This window comes from Blennius ocellaris (assembly GCF_963422515.1).
Source record: "Blennius ocellaris genome assembly, chromosome: 5".
NCBI classification, from domain to species: Eukaryota; Metazoa; Chordata; class Actinopteri; order Blenniiformes; family Blenniidae; genus Blennius; species Blennius ocellaris.
In genome coordinates this window covers 22,048,189-22,070,392 of record NC_137654.1, presented here as the reverse complement: position 1 = coordinate 22,070,392, position 22,204 = coordinate 22,048,189, and the positions used below count along the sequence as shown (strand labels likewise).

Below are 22,204 nucleotides of genomic sequence, written 5' to 3'. Positions count from 1 at the left end.
TTTTGGGGGAAAAGACTGTATTACTATGTCCTTAATTTGAAACTTTTGTGTTGACGAATGTTTAATGAATGCAGAAAGACAGATGACTTTAATCCAGTTGAGCATCGCAGTTTGCACAGGAGTTCGTTCAACACGGGGCCCGCCGTGCGTGCGTGCGTGCTTGGAGACACCAGTCCCACCTCTCCTCCTCCTGAGGATCAGACCTCTGGGACTCTGGGTTCAGGAAGAAGAGAGGCCTGCTGGCTGGAAAACTGACAGAAAATTAACTTGGCCGTTCAACAGGGGGAGTTAACCTGTAGTAAGGCATTGCAGTTAATCTTGCACGCGGCTGCGGGCCTCAAAGAGCCGCGTCCCCTGCGCCCCTCGGACAGTCTGCCGCCTGGCTTTTCCCCTGATCGGACAGGACCTTCAGTCTGGGGATGAAACTATCAGTTGTGTCCAAGAAGCTGTGGTGCGTCCGCAAGCAGCTGATCATCCTGCTCGCTCCGATCGTTTTTCTGCCACTACTTTTTTCTCTTCCGGAAAAGGTGAGTCCTTCACGCGCTCCATGTGCGTCTTTACGCGTCCATTGTTTTCAAATAGATGCAAATGAATCACTGCCTCGTCACAGCTGGGTTAAATCACAGCCTGTATTTTTTTTTAATCAAAGATTTGTGTGCTCAAGTTAGAGGAATTGTCTTGTTCAGATTTCATCAAAACTTGCATTTAACGCGTAGACATGTATACGAGTATTTGCAGCTATATTCAGTTGAAATATTCAAACAAGTTGATCAAATTGTTTTTGATTTTAACAAGTCGAATAAACATATTGCGTTTAGCAACTTTAATAGAAATGATATGAAATGATATGGTGGATATGGACCAAACTATTTCATTATGGGAATTTAATTTGCAAAGTAAAGAAGCTTGAGATTTAATTCAAGAATAAATATATTTTTTAATTGATTATGTTTAGTTCATAATAGAGAAGACCCAAACTGAACCCCTAACATTTATTTGAAAACATTGACACATTCCCCTTGTGACACATATAGTAAATGTTATCTGGCTCTTGCTTTGTCATTAAAGCTTAGTTCTGATAAGCAGGACACTAACCACCACGTTTCTTATCTTTTAGGAGGGAAAATGTCTTTACGTGGTGGTGCTGATGGCTTTGTTTTGGTGCTCAGAGGCCCTTCCTCTGGCCGTCACAGCCATGCTTCCAGTCTGCCTCTTCCCGACACTGGGAATCCTGCCTGCCAAAATAGTGTGCCCTCAGTACTTCATTGAAACCAACTTCCTCTTCCTCAGTGGTCTCGTAATGGCATCGTCTATTGAGGAATGGGGCCTGCATCGCAGAATTGCCCTGAAAGTCCTCAGCATAGCTGGAGTAAAACCAGCCTGGTGAGGAAATGCCATTGAGTGGTGAGATTGTTGTAAGGAGGACTTTGTGTGTCTCATTACAGCCCAAGGAACCAGTCCGACTCAGTGTAAGCTCATAGATATGTTGTAATATTCCAGGGGAAATGGGGAGGTTCATTCTGCTTCATTACTCTTGGATTCAGAATATTTTGTGACAATGTCACAACACATAAAAAGCCAAAAGTCTCCAGCGAACTAAGCAGGTCAAGGTTGCTTTTAGTTAAAAGAAGAAGAAGAAGAAGAAGAAGAAGAAGATGCCTGTGCTGATCTCAAATACCTTTTACATCACAAAGAACACATCACAGTTCAAATATACAAATGGAGAAATACACAACTTAAACTGTGAGGCATTCGCCGACGTGATGTAAAGTAAGAATAACGCTGATAAGTGCTGCAGACTTCGCCATGATGGCTGATTTGAGCCTGCATGCTGATTCCTCCACACAGGCTGATCCTGGGAATGATGGTGACTTCCTCCTTCCTGTCCATGTGGCTCAGCAACACCGCCACAACTGCCATGATGCTCCCCATTGCCAGCGCCATTCTGGAGAGCCTCTTTGGAGACCTGGAAACCCTGAAGCGAAAGTGCAAATCTCCTGAAGATTACGACAGCGCTGCAATAAACGGTAAGAAAAACAAACCAAATGTCGCAACGGGACTCGAGCTCTTCCCAAAAATGGGTTTAACACTGGCGCTGCACATTTTACTCAGCTCTCAGGACATTTTTAATCCTTAGTTTTTGTTTTTTCTGCCTCGTACCATTTTGTTCACTCTTTATGCTTTTGCTCTTGCAGCGGATAGTGCACTGTATTTGATCATCAACATAAGTTGTTGAAAGTTGTTCCTTCATAATAAAGTCAATCCAGACCTAATAATGTTCATTATCAAAATGTGTCACTCCATAAAAGGTCTGTAAACACACGGTGAGGGACGCTGTTGTAGCCTTTCCACCTCTTCTGCTTGAACACCTTCAATATGTAATCTAACACGTGAACTTTGTGCAGTTTTTCTGACACACTGAGTCATCGTATATCAGCTCAAATCCCAGTAGTAATTGATTGATCCTCCCCTCCTTCCCCAAAGTCAGCCATTAAATATATCAAAAGTGAAGCCTAAATGACTTCAAACTCACATTTTCAGTCATATTCACACTTTTACATGTCTTTGGTTGAATTTGTCCTTAAGGCCAGCCTCCTGTGAAGCTGCAGTCACTGCCCTCAGAGAAACAGATCCTGTCAGTGGAAGGGTAAGAAACACACAGTGGCTGACTAGTTATCAGTCTCCAGGCTGAAATCAGAATGAACTGCTTTGAGAAGGATGCTCTTCACCTCTCCAGTCTGACCTTCTTTCAGGGTGTTAATTGTTAAGCAGATTTCTCCATTCCACTTTATTGTCTGCTTGCTAATTTTTTTCTACTTGATACGAACTTGGATGCTTTAAAATTAGTGTGTTTCGCTGCGGCTATATAAATACACATGTATTGAATTAAAGCCGAAATTAGTTTACGTAGTTAAAAGATTGTAGAATAAAATTATTTAATTATAGAAACATTCAACTAGCTGTCTACCGCTAAATACATATCTCACTTTAGTATACTATTAAATTGTATTATATATGACATATGTATTATATAATATGTGGTTTCTTTTATTGTTATAATGTGTCAAATCAGTAAATAATCAAAGTTTCTAAATTAAATAAATTCTGGGTTTTTTTTTCATGCAGTGCCGTGCAAAGGTTTTGAGGCAGGTGTGGAACACGTAAACTTTGAATATATCAATAATAATTTGATTTAATTAACACTCTTATTCAGAGAAATACAATTTGGGTAAATTTAGACATTTGTCTATGGAAGCATTAGAATCTTTCTGAACTCCTCAGTATTTGTAAGGTTGGTTAAAAGGAAACTGTTTGTCATATACATTCAAATGTCGTAGACATTTTGAGTTCTGTAAACTCTTGTGGAGTTTGTGTAATTGCACATGTAAAGTGTCGTCTCGCAACCCGTCCAAAGGGCCGACGTCGCCGAACTGACCGACCTGAGGACAACTGAGGAGATCCGATCAGAGTCGGAGTATCAGCTGCAAGTGTGGAAAGGGTTCCTGATCTGCATTCCCTACGCTGCCAGTATCGGAGGCACTGCAACGCTGACGGGCACCGCGCCCAACCTCATCCTCATCGGACAGCTGAAAAGGTGATAAGACAGATAAGCAAATTAAATGCAGGCCACAGAGTAGCAATTTCCACCCTGTTTGAAATCGCCGCGTTTTTTTCCTTTTACCTCCGCAGCTACTTTCCAGACTGCGATCTTATCAATTTTGGCTCTTGGTTTGCATTCGCTTTCCCTCTCATGCTTGTGTTCCTGGTTGTGGGATGGCTATGGATCGCCTTTCTCTACGGGGGACTAAATGCCAGGTCATTTGTTGATATTTACATTGAAGGTCACTTCAAAGGTTTTGAAATGTTTAGTTTGATCTATTTTAGTAGCAACACCAGTGTTAATGTTATTTATTTTATTTTTTTTGTTGCGTCCTATTCAGATTGTGCTTCAAGCGAAATGATGAAAGAGCCCAGGCAGAAGCCAGAGCCAGGGCCGTGATAGAGGAAGACTACAGGAAATTAGGGCCCATAAAGTGAGGACCCCGTGTATGTCTTCAGATCTCGTGCAACAGACCCAAAATGTGTACACCTGCAGTGCAGAGTTTGTCACTCACTTCCACTCTGCATGCTCGCTTTCAGTTTTGCGGAGGGGGCCATTTCTTTCTTTTTTGTGCTGTTTGCTGTTCTCCTGTTCACAAGAGATCCCAAATTCGTCACCGGCTGGTCCGTGTTTTTTAAGAAAGGGTAAGAAAGGTGCCATTGCTCATTAAAGCACATTATTGTCACCCAGTTTTGAAGTATACTGAGAAGCTGGTTTCTTTTTCTTTTTTTTTTCTGCTCCTCTCTCCTGCAGGTACGTGTCAGACGCAGTCACTGGTGTGATCATTGTGTCTATTTTGTTCTTCTTCCCTTCGCAGAAACCGTCTCTCAGATGGTGGTTTGACCCTCAAGGTTAGCAGCAAAACGTTCATCATTTTTGATTTACTTACCAAATGAACATCTTATTTATTTTGTGGTTGAATGATTTTTAGATACATTATGATTGAAGTCAGTGTGCCTCAATGGGTTTTGTTATACATTAAATGCAGATGTACAGGATGTGGGTTTGCAGCAGGATCAATCAGAAGTTTCCAACTTTGACCAGATATTTCTAAAAGATTTATGCCGCCTACGTTTCTGTGTTTTTAGAGCAGAAACTAAGCCAAGGAATGTTAATAATGTAGATTAGGGAGTCTAAGTGAATTTCCCGCAGAGACGCGAAACTGTAGTTTCTCTGTTTCTGTGATTAGAATAATCTTTCACAGTTATGTTGACACACTTTGCAGCTTTTGTGTGTGCGTGTGTGGGTGTTTGTGTTTGTTCACATTGAAGACACACGTACAGTATATTTTCACAGTCTCATTAAAGTGAAAAATGTACAGTGATGTAAATGTTGGAAAGAAAGGTTCTGGTGTAGGGCGAGCGAGAACGGTTTGGCAAATAATTGTTCGACGTATGGCCACAGTTAGCATTTAACAGACAAATGTAAATCGGTGTAAAGAAATGAGGACACTGGTCAAACTTTGAGCATGCATTTACGCGTGTTGAAAACATGAGGCACGTGTGCATGTGTACGTTGTGTGCAGCTGGTCAAATAAACCGCAGGATGTCGGCAAGAAAAGCAAAAGTGTGGTTCTCACTGGGCCTCTCGATGTGGATCACATTTTACAAACGAGAAAATTATGGCTTTCGCATTCGGGTCAGCACAGTTTAGAGGCAACAGAAGGCAACAGAAAAGACTTGAAGTACAAACAAGTAGCACTATAGAAAACTTACATTAAATATTTAGCATTGTATAAGCTTAAAAAAAAAGTGTTCTTTTTTTGAGTTTTGTTTGGCCTAAAAGGGCCAAAAGTGCTTTATGATGCCTGATTATGTGCAGAGTTTGACAGTCTGTGTGAAGTTGACGCACACACTCATTAACTATGTGTGGGTTTTTTTCTTTTCTTTTTTTTTTCTTCAGCCTCAAACACTCCTTACGTGCCTCTCTTGTCATGGAAGAAAGCTCAGGACTCTGTTCCCTGGAACATCATCCTGCTGCTCGGGGGCGGCTTCGCTATGGCCAAAGCTTGCGAGGTAAAGATGTAGATCCACGTTCAAATCTGTCTCAGTATTTGCTAATTGTTACATTTTGTGTTGGAGGAGCGATCACAAGGACTTTTTATTTTTTTTCTTTAACCACAGGATAACACCAAGTTCACAGTTTCAGATCTTTGTGCTGAGCTCACTTGCTCATACTTTCTCATTTAACTGTCGGCACCAAAGTGAGTTTCAAAAAGCAAAGAATCGTCCCATGATTTCTCTGTTTGCAGTGATCAACTGCAGGTTGTAAAAGTCTGTGCGGTGAATTGTGCTTCTTCATCTCTCCTGCTCGATCAGTGTCCCTGTACTTGTTTGGTTGTGTTCTCCACTTCAGTTTATTATGTTGCGAATTGATCTTCGACCCCTGCGCTCCATCTTGTGACATTTTGGCAGGAGTCCGGACTGGCCGCATGGCTCGGAGGTCACCTCCAGCCTTTGGCCGAGGTCCCCCCGGCCGCAGCTGTGATGCTGATCACTGCTTTCCTGGCCTGTTTCACCGAGTTCGCCAGCAACACGGCAACCATCATCATATTTCTGCCAGTCATTATTGAGCTGGTAAGGAAGTCGGACGGGACTTATGTTCTGCATTTGTGATTTTTGCATGTGTTTGCTTAAGGTGAATAATATGAACACATCTTATGATAAGCACAATTGAAAGTCGTTCCATTGCACTTCAGGGCTTACATTTTTCCACCCCATGTGTTCACTGGTTCAAAAACAACGATCAAGGATGACTCTGACAAGATAATGGCAGCGGAAACAAATGCACTGACCCCTGACCTTGTCCCCCCCCCCCCCCCTCGGAGGCTGAGTAGGCTTGTTAAAGTCTTGCAAAAGATGTTCTCAGATTTGTAGTCTGTTGGACATTAACTGATGCTGCCGGCAATTATTACCCGAGGAAACTTAACTTCCTAATGACCTCTCTGGCAATTGTTTACAGGCTCTATATGGAGCCACGCATATACCCTTGCACTGGACTGCTGCCAGATGAAGTGACACAGCAAAAAAATTTGTCTGGTTTCTTGTTAAGTTGTATCTCGCCATACCTACTTAAGAGACACAACTTCCTATGTGAAACGTCATTGTGAAATACATGCATCCATTGACTTTCGACTCCCCATATTTTTGTAGTACTTTCTTGCAGATATTTCTAGGCATTACAACTAATAAGTAAAATATCTGTAAAGAATTCAGCATTGGAATGATTTCTCTCTGTTATGTTGGTTTTAGTAAGTCAGACTACAATATTCTAACTTTCAATGACTCACCGATTGAAAAGAAAACATAAGATAAAAAGCAGGCAACATCCTGGACAGTCTATCATGGCACTCACACAGAAAGACACACCAGTAGCCACACACACTGATGCTAACAATGAATTAAGAGTCACTGGTTAGTTAACAGGTGTGTTTTTTTTATTGTGGAAGGTCCAAAACTTGCAACCTTCTCGCAACAGCGATGACCATTGCTCCACTGTGCTGATGATCCCTGTAAACCCCCCCCCCCCCCAAAAAAAAAAACCCTGTTCTGGTTTTTGTGTGCAGGCTCTCCATGTCTCGGTGAACCCTCTGTACTTCATGATACCTGCCACAGTGGGATGCTCATACGCCTTCATGCTGCCAGTGTCCACGCCACCCAACTCCATCGCCTTTGCATCAGGACATCTGATGGTCAAAGACATGGTAAGATCCCCCACCCCCCCACCACCACAGCGTATTGTAAAATAACACGACTTCCTCTCCCTGCTTCCTCAGGTGAGAACGGGCTTCGTCATGAACATCCTGGGCATCCTCTCGGTCTCTCTGGCCATGAACACGTGGGGCGTCGCCATGTTTGATTTGAACAGTTACCCAGACTGGGTTCACCCGACGAATACGTCTGTTCACATCTCACCTGTCCAGTCGCTCAACACCACCCACTGATTACACTCTTATTGTAAGCACAAATATTAGAAGAATTATGTCAAGATTTTATCCCTGAACAGGAACCAAAGTCTTTCTGTGGACACCTGTTGTTGTTTCATGAACACCGGAAGGCTCTGAGGGCTTCAGATGTGATGGGTTGTTTTTTTGGTTGTTTTTTTTTAATGATTTTTAGGAAGTTTATTGTAAATGTGAGTCTTTTTTTTTTTTTTTTCAGCCTGCCAAAGCTGGTGCGGCAAGTTAAAAACTGCTGAGTCACTTCAGCTTTCCATTCTTAAAAACTTAACAAGAGAAACATTTTAAATGAACCAAAATAAGAATATAGCTCTGAAATATGTTTTTATTGTGTATTTTTTTTTTTTACTTGAGTGGCACTGCAGAGTGGGCTGGTTGTGTCGTTATTACGTGGCTGACCTCTGCTGGAAGAACGAGAGAGACCTCTGTGAATATCAATAGATATTTTGGTTGAAATCATGAAAGACATCACGTTACTATTTAAACATTACGTGTCATGTTATATTGATTAGGTCAACACGTGAACAATATTTTAAATTCTATCTATATTATCGTACGATTCTTCATGAATGAGCGTTGTAAATTATGTTACATACTGAACTGCATTCGTGCAGTTGTTGCAATGAGATTTAAATTGAATTGCGGTGATTCAGTCGCGTTGCTTCCGTATGTGATGTTTAGTAGACGCACTGCCTCGGAGGTAGGTTTTTCTACTTGGTAACGCAGCTTTGCTCCCGAAAGTAACAGGCAGTTGTAAATTTTTGACCGTGTTTGCTCGGCGTTGTAAAGACCTCTGAAGTCACATGGCCGGACAACAATGGCTAACTTGTGGAAAGCTGTGGTTGGTTACTCAGTGCAGGCAGGGTCACTGCTAAAGGTCCGTGGCGTTCAAATGCAAAACTGTGAAATACTCAACCCGAGATCCACAGAGCAGAACAAAATGTACCCGTCTGCACAACACTTAACAACCTTGGAGAACATGGACTACAACCACGGCTCATATAAATCTGTGCTGTCTGAGACCCAGACAGATTACACTTGTAATGCTTCTTTAATTGTGTGAAACTGGTGGGGTTTTTTTTTTTGTGTGTGTGTTGATCTGAACTGAACCAGTCCTAATTAAAGTCCCTATAATTCTTACTTCTTTGTCCGCAGTGCTTCATACTTTGTTTCTTCTTCACAGCTGACTTTTGGGGCTTCCTGTTTTTCTGCAGACACGACACACTTTATAGCCATAATTCTTTCAGCCACACGCTGTGGTTACTGCATTTGTTTTCTTTGAGATGCAGAGAAGTGACTTTTTTTTTTTTTTAACAGGTCCTAAGTGAGGCGTTAACCACATTTTGAGACAATTATGTTTACACACCTTTATGATAACCGATGCCAAAAGTGGCATGAAGTAACTTCTGTGTCACATTTTCAACTCGCCACCAGCACAACAAAGAGAAATAAATCTTATGTGTCATGACTTAGTGCCGCCTGTCTCCTCTGTGCTGGAAATTTCTCCTGCAGCCGCTTGGACATTACATTATTAATTTCTGTTCCCATTTAACAGAAGACCCTTTTTGGTTTATAGTTTGATGGTTCATATGATTAACTAGAGGAAGTAGATGACGTATAACTAAAGCAAAACTAATGAATAATAAGCTTCAAACTGGCAAAGAATGTTATTTTTAGGAATGAGGCTTCATGTGATGTCACTGTACCGACAGTGTCATGGCCATCACATCTCATCATCCTCAAACTGCACTTTAGTTGGCGTGACCTGCATCACATTGTGTGTGTGTGTGTGTGTGTGTGTGTGTGTGTGTGTGTGTGTGTGTGTGTGTGTGTGTGTGTGTGTGTGTGTGTGTGTGTGTGTGTGTGTGTGTGTGTGTGTCATGCCTCCCAATATGATCTTGTGTCACACATGATTTACATGAAAAGAAGTTCTCTTTGTTGGTTTCCGACCGTGGGACCTTTTAAACTGCACACAAACACCAACATGACTGTGACTGTTCTGCAAAGTTCCTCTTTCTACCTTCAGAACACTTCCTAATCTTGTTTTTTTTTTGTTGGTTTGTTTCTTGCTCAAGCTCATAATTTGTGAGAAAGAATGAAGTCAATTACAGAAAGTATCATTTTGCCTGCCAGGTAAGTTTTGCTATCGGTTTTTAACGAAATCTTAATGTTCCCAGGTGTTTATGCATCGATAACTATACGATTGAATTGTGATATTTATATTCAGTCTGGAATGTGTTTACAATCATTGCTCTAATGATTTTTAAAGTTGTACGAGGGAGAAGAGACATTGTTTCTTTGTACTGATGTGATCAAGTACATATGAAAATCTATTTACCGGTATCGTTTTTATTTATAGAAGTAACAGGCATTTCTTTGAACACTTTTTGTCCTTGAAGAGATTAAGAAAAGCTCATTAAAAGGAAAAGACATTCAAATAGTTTTGATAACTTCAGTAAGAGGTATCTTTCTATCAAACAGGCAAAATCTATTTTGTTCATTTGTAATGTTTTATGATGCTGGTGTGGTGGATTGACTCACACAATCACACACATCCACACCTTCAGGACTCACCAATGAAATTTAAACAGAGAAAACCTACTCACACGCGGGGAAAATATTCAACCTCTGCACAGAATAATCTCAAGTCCGGACTGTTCTTAATTACTCTGTTTTAGAAAAAGAAACAGCTTTAATCAAATGGATCTAATAATGTAATCAAATATACCGTAAGCTCACAAAGTTAGTAGTTTAACAAACAAACAAAAATATTGACACTTCAATGTTTGGTTTTAGTTTCTGTTTGTCTTTGTCCATGTCTTTGACCTTTATAAAACACATATGCGTTAGTAAATGGGGAATTCATTATTAAGCTTTGGTTGACATTTTGTGTATTTGTAAGCACAGTCCAGCCGCCCACAAGGCTCCTTCCTGGACACGTCACATGCAACAACAACAGTCGGTTCGTCGAAAAATGATGGTTTCACAAGTTTATATTTTTCTACTCCTTCCCCTTGTTGAAGAAGTGAAAAGTGAACATGAGAAGAGTACATCAGTGATCCTATAATGAATCTTTGTCATCTCCTCTGAGGACCTGCCACGGTTTCCTAATTCCCATATTGCTTCTGTTTTTAATTACATTTTTAAAACTCTGATACGTATGTTTAATAACATATGTAAGGAAAATGAGAGAAAACTTGAAGCGAGTGCATGAAACAAAGGGAATAATTGACATGATTATTCATGTGGTTAACACTCATATTGGGAAGTTTGGCACCTTTCTATGTTCTCCCATTGCACGCAGAGCTTTACTTCTCGATACTCCTTGTGTTTGAAGTCAGTTGATCTCTTTATATTGACCTAAATGGTGCATATGAGTTTGTATGGTGTTCTGTCTCTTTGACCTGATGGATGGTGTCTCGTTCACCCAGTCACCTCCAGAGGTCTTGAACTGGATAAAGTGATGAGGACAGATTTAAATATAGTTTTTTTTTTTCTACACAGGAACACAGCCAACCTCTACACACAGGCTCTTAAGTCGCTCCTGTTTTACCTCTGGGATGCTTACTCGACACCGTCTCCGGCCGGCAGAGACATCTTTAGTCTGCTGTCTCTCTGTGCCACTCTCTCCATCATAACCGGTGGCCTGCTTCACCGCTGGCTGTCAAAGACTCTCCGATACGACCACGGCGCGTCCCTTCAGATCGCCTGCGTTCACAGCGTGGCCCTGTGCCTGGCCTCCTTCCTGTGCCACCCGCTGCGCTGCGTGCTCACCATGACCCTGCCCACCGTCTGCACCAAGCAGGGTCGCAGGCTCCTCATCTCGGCCTCGGTCATGATTTTGGTGCTGAACGTCATCCCAAACATCACGGGGAACGTCGGGTCGGTGGCTCGCATCCTGAAGTGCAGTGCTGAAGGCTTCACGAAGACTTTACTGAACTCCTCGGAACTCCTGAACAAAGTCAAGCGAGACGTTGTCGAGGAAGCCGTCAAAGTCAAAAGAGAAGACTTGAGCATTGTCAAAAGCTTAAGGACCTTAGATCACTCCACGAAAGTCGACGTGTCCGAGGTCAGGAGCAGGTTTGCCGAGATGATCGGGCAGATTGAGGCCAACTTCTCGCACGCCAGGAACCTGCTGAAAGAATACAGGCTGCTGTCAAACCGAATCCTTGCTGCCGTTTTTGTGGCGCTGCTGATTCTCGAATCAGCGCGCTACTTGAAATCTTACCTGACATCAGTTCAGTTTGATAACATCTCCATCGCCAAAGAGCTCCCGCTAAGAAGACCTCATGCTGGCATCAGGAAACCAGCTAAAAATAAAATCTGCTCCACAAGTTGTAAAATAACGAGCCAAGAGTGTACCTCCTCTTTAATATCTCTGATTGTAGTAACCTTATATTTCACTGCTATAACCTTAATTGTGATTTTGGATCATGTTGTGTATTATATAGTTCAGGTGATTCTGCCGTGGCTGCAGGAGTTTCCACCGACATCTGCTGTTATAAGTGTCAACTACAAGGTAGGACAGCCCTCCGATGCAGCTTCATTCACTCCGCAGTTGTAAACTTTTGCTGAATTTGCAGAATTTTTCTCCCGTTTTCTAGGTTAAATTGTTCCCCCCTGCGCTTTGCATTATACCGCAGTCGTGCATCACGCGGGAGTTAACCAACTTCCAGGGGGATTACAAGTGGGACTTCAGCCCTGAGCCGTCCTTCTGTGATGTGACAACTTCAGCTCCGAGCCCGGGAGTCACCCTCCTGCTGGGATGTCTCTGGCTGATGAGCTACGCTCTGGTATTTCTTGAGGTTTACGCCAGACGGCTGCGCAGAATAATCTCTGCTTCTTTCTTCAGAAAGCAGGAGGAGAGGCGAATGGCCCATTTGAGGAAAAGACAAGTGTGGCAGAATAGAGACGAGGGAAATGAATTCGTTGCTGCTGAGATTTGTGTTTCAGGTTGAAATGTCTCAACTGAACAAAACACAAAGGGTGTGGGCATCTGTGTTTGGTGGTGTGTTTGTTTGGACAATGCCTTTTTTTGGTTTGTTTGGGGTTTTTTTTTTTTTTTTTTTTTTTTACATTAAATCTGACACTGTTGTATATCTCCTTTTATTTATTTGTTATGGTGCCACATTTTTAAGAGGAATGCATTTGTAAGATGAGTCACAAGTCGAATGGCCACCATGATAAGAGGGTGTGAGGTTGGCTTGTCTGTATGTGGTTCTTCTGCACAATCCTCAGGGTTAAATTCGTTGAATTAATAAATTGTTAAATTACACATGTTTTGGTTTTCTTCAGGCCACTCAAGCAAACACAGTAACTTTTGCAATGGTGGAATGATTAATTATTTGTTTTTTTTTAAACCAGGACAGGAAGTATCAAATTACAAATAATTTGGTTAATGTTTTATGATATGTATGTTTATGTTTGTTTGTTTTTTCATTTTTATATTAACATCACTTATACTTAACCCTTTATAGGGTATTCCTTGATATTTTATTAGTTTCAAGTGTAAAACACATTTATCTGTTTAGCATCGATTGCATCAGTTTGATGATGCAGTAGTGTACATTAGCGAGTGGAATATCAAAACAGTACTTTCCAGGTTTACTGGGATGTTTTTTATACACTCGTTCTTTCATTTTTGACCGAGTGCCTTTTAAGCGATGTGGTTCGCGAATACATACTGTTAGTACTCTTTGTGTAACATACAGGCTGGTGATTAAATGTTAGCAGATTTTAAAAGTGTATTTCAGTGCAAACATGCTTCCAAATCTTTGTTTATTTGTCTTGAACAATCTGTGACACCATATATTACAATGAATGTGGCAGGATTACTTCATAGTCACTGGAATATGTGCAATTATCATAAATCTGAACGAAAGAAAATCTGCATGATGGACATACATGCTTATGGGAGATGTTTCAGCTCGGAATAGCAAAGTGTCAAAAACAAAAGTGCCACTGACATGCATGCGTAGACCCTTCAGACCCTTTATATTATTGTTTGTCTTTGTCAGTTGGTACACATCCTGTGTTTCTGTTAAAATGTGCATCCTGTCTGAGTCTGACTCAGTACCTTTTATTCGGCAAATGCACCACAACTTGACACTTTCCTCCTCCAGGGCGCTCCAGTTTGTGGTTTTTAACATATGCACCCACACATTTGATTGTATCTGCATCAAACTTGTGTTTCAGACAGAAACAACGTCAGTAACTCCCCCCACCACTTTAAATAAAGGTCATAGGGCACATTTTAAGCTTCTTATTTAAACTTCTTCAGGTTTTCTATTTTAACTCCTTTGCCCCACTAGATGCCACTATGGCGCTTTGCTGAGACAGAACCAAAAATCCCCTGTCAGGAAATGAACAGCAATAAATTGGATCTTACATTTTTTATACTCTAATGGCTCGTATATAGTTAATAGATCACACTAATGTATTCCATGAACACGTCCAATAACTTACCAGTCTATTTTTAATCAAAGAATCTTTACAACAAATGACTTTCTCTCAGGAAGTTTTTTTTTTCTTTCTTTTTGCATAGCAGCACACTTCTGCGTGAAACTCCCAGGAGGCTTGATGGGGTATATTTTAAGATCTTATCCTCGAATAACAATAGAATTCATCTTTTTAATCTATTTTTACTCCTGACTTGTTGTCCACTTCATGATTGTCTCAAGATTCAGCAGCCTGTGTAAATATAACACACTGCTGTTGTTAGTCATGAATTATTCATATCTGGCTGTATGCTTTGGGTTGTCACATGAGTGTATTATATACAACATGTGCGACAGCTCATGAACCATCTCTGGGCTTTCTTCTTGCTGGACTGCAAGACTGATTATTGTTAAAATGTAAATAACTCCTTCACAGCCAGATGGCCTTATTTCAGGGCTTCCACTTCCCTGGGTGTTAAATAGGAATCTTTGTTTTGCCACATTCGGTCTGACACATTTGGTGCATTTGGCAACAAACTGGCGGGCATTATAAATAAAACACGAATATAATTACAGCGTATTAAAGACCTACAAGTGATGATTGGCAGGCATAGGTAGAAATCACAGGGATTCCGGGGCTCTGGACCCTTTTTCAAATAACAGAACACATAATGGTGCATCCCCACAATAACACTCTTTGTCTTGACATGTAATTTCTGCAGGGTCTTATGTATTCATGGCAGCCTGCAGACAGAACATCCTTCAGCCCAAATTCCAAAAAGAAAAATGCAAAAAGCTGTCAAGCATTGATGCTCACAATCACTACCAAACAGATACAGAGTTAAAGCTCTTCTGAAATTGCTTTGAGGTCTGAGTTCAAATTTGTTTTCCTGCAACTCGAAGCACAAGATTTTAACAATATCAGCAATCCCGCTCACAGTCACACTGCCAGAAGCTGTGAACATTCTAACCAAATGTGCATCACGGGAACAGCAAAAACATTTTAATAATATGCTATCTGTTCCTGTTTGCTCCCCGGGAGACAAGACATTTCACTAATCCTACTTTGTACAGCGAGAGAACTCAACCATGTTACTGTGTTGAGCACAACCATGTCTGCTTGTTTCAGAAGAGGAAAAAGGAAATCTTCATAATTAGGGCCATTTCAATTATATGGCCAATCAGTGCGGGGGACAGCGATTTGAATTGCAGGCCACCTTCCTCTGTTCCTTCTGTAATTACAGGGTTTCTATCCTGGCCACAGTGGTTGACATGGCATTCTGCTCTCAGATGGTGAGGTGCAATTGATTTTCCAGTTGGTGACTACATGAGGTGGCGTGGATATAATGGGAAGAGTGCAAAGGGAGGGGTACAATGGGAAAATAAAGAGGGAGAGAGGGTGAGGGAGACAGATGTGGAGACGAGAGCGACTCTGGAGGAGGACTCAGCAGTCATCTGTGTTTCTTGGATGATTGCACCTGAGCACTGCGACTGTGACAGTGAGAGCGGCATTTTACTAATTATGGTAAGCTGCCCATTTATTTTTACTTACACTTTTGTTATTTTACTTTTCTACAATGCAGGCACTTAAATGATGTGTTTTTACACTTTGTTTTTGACAATGATGTTTCACTTTTGCGTATGAAACTGATTGCTGTATTATTTCTTAAGAAATATAGTCTCCCACTGTTTCAAGGCTGAAAATATTTTTAACACTCAACTCAGTCACAAGAGGATATCTCATCTTTGAGAAATGTGAAAAAAAAATTTGAATAATAAGTAAATGAAAAGCCTTTTTCATGTTGAGAAACTACAATATTAATCATGGTGCAGCTGTTTATATCCTAAATTTGTTTTATAGAGTAATAGCATCATTTTTGGATAAAATAAATCAAAGTATGCATGTTTACATTCAAGTGTGTGCACAGTTTGTACTAATTGGAGCCTCAGAGATAATCAGGAGAGCATATGGCAGCGATCAATGTACATGTTAGAGAGGAGGTTGGGGTGGGTGAATGACTCAGTTAAAAGATTAATTTTACACTTGTTCTATATATAATGTATTCTTATGTCACTATCTGTCTTAAACCAGCTCAATGTATGTGACAAGCTGAAAGAGCACGAAAACTAAAATAAAATAATTGTTTAAAGCAGCATGAGAAGTGAAGCTGAAGAGCATCATTGGTCAGTGGACTGCGTGAATCAGTGAAATGTGTGTGTGTTGATGTGGTTCAGAGGAACACAACTGAAAACTACATTTGGACTATGTGGTATGTGTTAACCACGGTGGACATGTTGATGACCCTGTATGACAGCAAACTCCAGAGACATACAGATCAGAAGAGGGGAGGGTCGTAACGGCACTGTAGTAATTTGATTTTGTCATTTTTAATTTCATTACCGTCAACAAAAACCTATTTCCTCATAAATATAGATCTTTTCCACAGTCTATTCCATCCAAGTCCATGGCTACTATTGTTGGTGTATAGAGGTTTCATGTCAACAATGAGTATGAAACTGTTAAGAAGCAGACAAAATAAATTTCAAAGGAGTTTATGAGCATGTAAAAGGTAAAATACTATTTTCTCCATTTATATGTTGGAGAAACATATAAATATATATATAAAACATATAAATTGTCAATAACAATAATATTGAAATGTAGACACAAAAGGCTCTAATTGTTAACGTTTTCTGTTTTTTTCTGTAAGGAGGATTCTTGTTTTGAGGCCCTGGAGATCTACTGAATTTTTTGAGGTTGGACGCTATACAGGATGGAGAACAACACAACCATCTTTCAGGACGCCCCTCGGGTCGTAAATCTGACGGAAGTGCCACTGAACCCCCTCGAAGAACAAGTCATAACAATATTTTTGACCATGCTCATTTGTGGGGTTGGGATAGCTGGGAACATCATGGTGGTGCTGGTGGTGCTGCGCACCAAACACATGGTGACCCCGACCAACTGTTACCTGGTCAGCTTGGCCGTGGCAGATCTCATCGTGCTTCTGGCCGCGGGCCTGCCAAACATCTCCGACGTGGTGGCGTTCTGGATCTATGGCTACACGGGATGCTTGTTTATAACTTACTTTCAGTACCTGGGCATCAACGTGTCGTCCTGTTCCATCACCGCGTTCACCATCGAACGCTACATCGCCATTTGTCACTCCATCAAGGCGCAGTTCATATGCACCGTCTCTCGAGCGAAGAGGATCATCGCCGGCGTGTGGATCTTCACCTCCCTCTACTGCACCATGTGGTTCTTTTTAGTGGACACCAATGAAACTGTCTACACCAACGGGGTGGTGGTCACCTGCGGCTACAGGGTCTCCAGGAGCCTCTACATGCCCATCTATTTCTTGGACTTCACTTTGTTTTACGTGATCCCTCTCCTCGTCGCCACCGTGCTGTACGGGCTCATTGCGAGGATTTTGTTCTTGAGTCCCCTGCCGTCGCACCTGAACGACCGCGTTGGAGGAGGTTCAGTTCACCAGGGTCACTCCAACAGCACCAACAAGACCAACAAGGGCACAGTCTCTGCAAGGAAGCAGGTACGGGAAATATAGATATAGATCAATAGAAATATCTGAGATGGATGGATGGATGGATGGATGGATGGATGGATGGATGGATGGATGGATGGATGGATGGATGAATGGTGGATGTGGATTTTCTCCTCTCACAATCCAAAGCCATGCATGTGAGCTTCATCAGTTACCTTAAATTGGCCCTTGGTTTCAGCCCTCTAATGGACTAACTAACATATGTGCAGGGCATACGCAGTTTTTAAACCCAAAGACAGCGGCGATCGACTCCTGCTCGTGGCAAACTTAAAAGCAAGTGTAGATGAATGGTTGTAAGATATGGGTGATGCTCGCAAACCTGAAGGTCAAATGATGAAATCGTGGAAATAACTTCGACTGACAGCTTTGAGTAACATACCTTGAAGCTTTTGTTTATTATTAATTTCTTACATACATGCTTTACGAGCCGTGCTAGCTGTAGAAGCTAAAGTTTTGTCAAAACGGAGAGAGAATAAGTTAATGCTTGAAATTTCATTTGATAATCGCAGTTGATGATTTCTTGAAGTGTTTGTCAGCCCACATGGAGGTTTCCATTCATGATGTAAATGCAGAGGCACAGAATATCACCGGAATCCAATCTTGAGCTTCAGTCTCGACCCTTGCACTCAGGTTTCACATATTCTGTCATGTAGATAGCGGTATTTTCCGTCATAGCAATTTTGCACTGAATTTTAAGTTTCTAAATATTTTCTTAAATAAAGAAGCACATTTTTGCGAATCTAGTGAATCGCCACCAATCTAAACTTCTCGAACAGTTCCTCTCTAATCAGTTATTCTTGTCAGTTAAGCCAGTTGAGATCCCAGGCTGACCTTGGGGCCTTGTTATCACTTCTTGCTCACCTCTCTGTTTCTACCCCCACAGATTACCAAGATGCTGGCCGTGGTGGTCGTCCTCTTCGCCCTCCTCTGGATGCCTTACCGGACGCTGGTGGTGGTCAACTCCTTCATCGACCCGCCTTACCACAACACCTGGTTCCTGCTCTTCTGCCGCATGTGCATCTACACCAACAGCGCCATCAACCCCATCATTTACAACCTCATGTCGCAGAAGTTTCGCGTCGCTTTTAAAAAGCTCTGCAACTGCAGCGGGCGACACAAACAGGCCGAATACACCGTGCCGATGTATTACAGCGTGATGAAGAACTCGTCCCATGGAAGCAACGAGCCCGTGACAGAGCAGGAGGAGGTCGGTGGCCACGCCGCCAAAAGGTTCAATGAAACCGATGACGAAGCCAGCGTCTCCTAATGAAGACTGACAACTGTGCATGATCAGTTCCGTCGCTTTTTAATGTTTTGGTTGGCACTTTGACATATTGAAATAGGTAAACACTGATATCTGTGGATGTTCTTTGATAAGCGTGAAGTCCGTGTGGTGTTGTAGTTGTGGCATTTTTGCAGCAGTTTTGAGAACAGTGGTCCAATGTGTATTATATTGAAATTAATTCTGGAATATGTTGAAAGGCTTTGCTTTTTTTATTTTATGTTTTTTCCTTTTTCTTTTTAGAGCGTATTAAAAGTGTAAAGGATAAATGACTGCCAGTGATGGACATTCAATGTGATGCATGTGTCACTCTTGTGCTGACTGAATAGAAAACGTCCAGACTTTATGGTAATGAGTTTGGTCAAGAGCCAGGTCGGAACGAATCCTCAGCATTGTGTGTCTCTTGATAAGAAGTGCACTTGTGTTTTCCATGTTCCGGCTGGAGTACTCCAATGTACTTCACAATGGTACTGATGACACACCACGGAGTCCATTTTTACCTCTTTTGTTCAACACCAAGTAACATGTGTATCTTATTAACGCAACATAATGCAAGCAGGACCAAACAGGGCCTGATTCTGTGTCTCATTTTATGTACCTAATGAATCTCATCATGTGACATCATTATTTTTAACATTTCTGATGTTTAGTTTGAAAGTTGGAGTCCAATTTAAAGAAATATGAATATCGAGGCCATGATTACATCACTCACTACCCTGATTTCCTCAGCTAAAGGTTGGTGAAAGTGTAAAACATGTAGTAGTCAGTGTTGTGGAGAATGTCTTATTTGGACACAATCACATAATTTTCAATGTGAGTACAGCTTCTTACTTTTTCATTAATGCAGTCAGAGTTTCAGAGCTGCTGTCTCTCGATGTCCTGCGAACTGAGCCAATTGTTAGCTTCAGTAACAGAATAAAACAAAGCTTTCCTGTTAACTGTTATTTTTCAATAATCTCCTGTTTACTGAATTAGGAGAAACTTACTTAATGTTAGGCTATCAGACTTAAGAGCTGCTATCTGAATGTCATCAACCGTGCTCATGTTACTTTCTCTCACTGCAAATAGTTATTAATTAGTTTATAAAATATTTGAAATCCATAAACTGCTGCTGAATATATTGAAGTAATAATAATACTAAGTAATTACACTAAACCAAAATAAGCTAACATCTCAGCAGATATTTGAAGAGACACAATAAGAGTACTTTTGACAGTACCAAGTTACTTTTATTTTTAGTACCGTACTTGAATAAAGTAATTTTATAAAAGTTTTTAAAAATGCGTTATTTACACATTTCGAGTGTTATGTATATCACTGAGCATAGCTGTTTTCTTTATAAGGTTTATCAAAGAAAGGTTTGATCAAATCACAGCTAAACTTTCACTCCCTTCAATTGAAATAAAAAAAAAAATAATTCCTTTAATAATACCATTAGAAAGACTGATCATGCCACGTTCTGCAACTTGAGTAGTCACATTCAAGCAATTCTTAAAAGCAATTTTACAAGAAAAAATCATGAGGCCGTCTTAACAGTAACCGCATGTAACAAATTCAGGCATTATTTCAGTAATATACACAAAAAACCCTATTTAAAAAACACAGGTATGAGTTAGTTGAAGTGATTTTGGCTGGAAAAAGCTGATTTAGACCTAAATATACTCAGCCAAAACAAAACTGCTAGAATGTTTTTCTACATGCACAAACTACCTCCTCTTTGACCTTGCTTACTCCTTGAATTCATATATTCCTGGATTAACTCAGGCAACAAAGAAACAAACCAATGCCAATCTTTCAGCCGGTCCACTGAAATCATTAGTGACTCCAGAGAAATATGCGTGTGCATCATTTCAATCTATCATTTCATCTCCGGTTCGGGAGTCTGGAGGTAATGACGAGGAGTCTCTGATAGCAAATACATCAGACGCAATTCAAAACATCTGCCGACTCAGACGTGAAAATAAAGTTGGTGTTTTAGCAACAGGAGATGGACGGCAGATCTGACGGCGAGGGCATTATTGAAAAAAACATATTGTGATGATAATCACCTGCGACAGGTTTTCTGACTCTGCCCGGATTATTGCTCTCTGCTGCATCGCTGCATGTCTCTGCATCGCCATACACTCTGTTTTCTTTGTTTAAACAATGAGAGAGGCACCAATATAAAAGCTGTGTAGAAAAACTCAGACTTTCCGGTGTAGATTATATATTTATTCTGTGTTTAAAGTTCACATTTTATAAACAGCTTGTGGGTTTTTGCCTGTAGAGTCTTGGATTAACAAATATTTGTTCACCCCTGATTGTAAACTTCCTCTTTATTTACGCCAGTTCTGTGTGTTTAATGCAATAAACCTTGAAAAGATTCAACCAGTTGTATTTTTCTGGGGGATAAATTGGAGATTTAATGTAAATTTGAATATACTGAAGATGCTCGAACGTGTGCTTTGACCTCGAGAAGCACGGTGGGTGTACTTCAAATTCCCCTTTCTTCTGATTTGCATTAAATAGATTCTATCCTCCTGCAATAGAAACATGCTTGAGGCTTCTTTTAGGCATAACATTATGTGGTTAAAATCTATATGGAAAGATTAAAAAAAAAAGTTGTCAGGCGATTAGAGCAATAGTTTGTAGCGTCACCTCACAATAAGAATACAACAGTTTGATTCTAGATTAAAAGTTGTTTTTTATTTTTGATGGGGAAAACTGATGGACAATTGCTAGTTTGCTGTTGAGATATCGCTGTGGTCTACGATCTTAAGACAACCTGAAACGACTTCGTACTGACGTTCTGAAAAAGCTAATATATCATCATCACGGCGGTTTGTTTATAGAATGTGATGATAGTTCAACTAAGCGAATTAGTCAAGCTACAACTGAGTTATTCATGGAAATGTGCTACCCTTCCCCTCATCAGAATAAATTAGACAGCCTTTCCGTGTTGAATTTGCACCTTTTCCCTGAGTCTGTGTGGATTTTCTCTTTGCTCACTAGCCTCTTCTCTATTGGGATCATTGTCGGGTTAATCGGTGGCTCTAAATTGGCTGTCGGAGTGATTGTGACTTGCTCCGTGTTGGCTGTGTGATGAGCTGGAAACCGATCTGTGGAGTACCCTTTTACCCATCCTCAGCTTCGATGGGCTCTAGCTCCCATAATGTGGATAAAGTAGGTGTGGGAGGAAAATCGATGAATGTCAGTGAGGACTTGTAGCAGTACTGATCCACTCAGAGCTCCAAAGTGTGACCATGAATGGTTTTGTGAGCGGTTTGTTTGTTCTGTGTGTTGTGTGGCAGAAGAGAACAAGGTATTCTTCTGTAAATAGAAAAATACTTCTGTTCTTTTAGATTACCTTCCAGGTGCCCTTTT

General features: G+C 40.9%; 3 protein-coding genes across 3 annotated transcripts; all 3 read left to right on the top strand.

Moving 5' to 3' along the window:
- Positions 1-419: 419 nt before the first annotated feature.
- slc13a3 (solute carrier family 13 member 3) lies at positions 420-7,544 on the top strand (the record flags this gene model as incomplete). The annotated part of the gene is made up of 13 exons (XM_080496921.1): positions 420-527; positions 1,118-1,383; positions 1,849-2,027; positions 2,587-2,647; positions 3,416-3,595; positions 3,691-3,816; positions 3,942-4,034; positions 4,141-4,245; positions 4,355-4,452; positions 5,504-5,616; positions 6,016-6,177; positions 7,167-7,304; positions 7,377-7,544. The coding sequence occupies 13 exons, from the start codon at positions 420-422 to the stop codon at positions 7,542-7,544; spliced, it is 1,797 nt and encodes a 598-aa protein (XP_080353047.1).
- Positions 7,545-11,022: 3,478 nt separating this feature from the next.
- ocstamp (osteoclast stimulatory transmembrane protein) lies at positions 11,023-16,743 on the top strand (the record flags this gene model as incomplete). Its single annotated transcript, XM_080496920.1, has 3 exons — positions 11,023-12,078; positions 12,164-12,454; positions 16,708-16,743. 3 exons carry the CDS (start codon positions 11,023-11,025, stop codon positions 16,741-16,743), a joined length of 1,383 nt encoding a protein of 460 aa, XP_080353046.1.
- Positions 16,744-16,770: 27 nt separating this feature from the next.
- Positions 16,771-18,826, top strand: LOC308130516 (thyrotropin-releasing hormone receptor-like; the record flags this gene model as incomplete). Its single annotated transcript, XM_080496919.1, has 2 exons — positions 16,771-17,547; positions 18,443-18,826. 2 exons carry the CDS (start codon positions 16,771-16,773, stop codon positions 18,824-18,826), a joined length of 1,161 nt encoding a protein of 386 aa, XP_080353045.1.
- Positions 18,827-22,204: the final 3,378 nt, after the last annotated feature.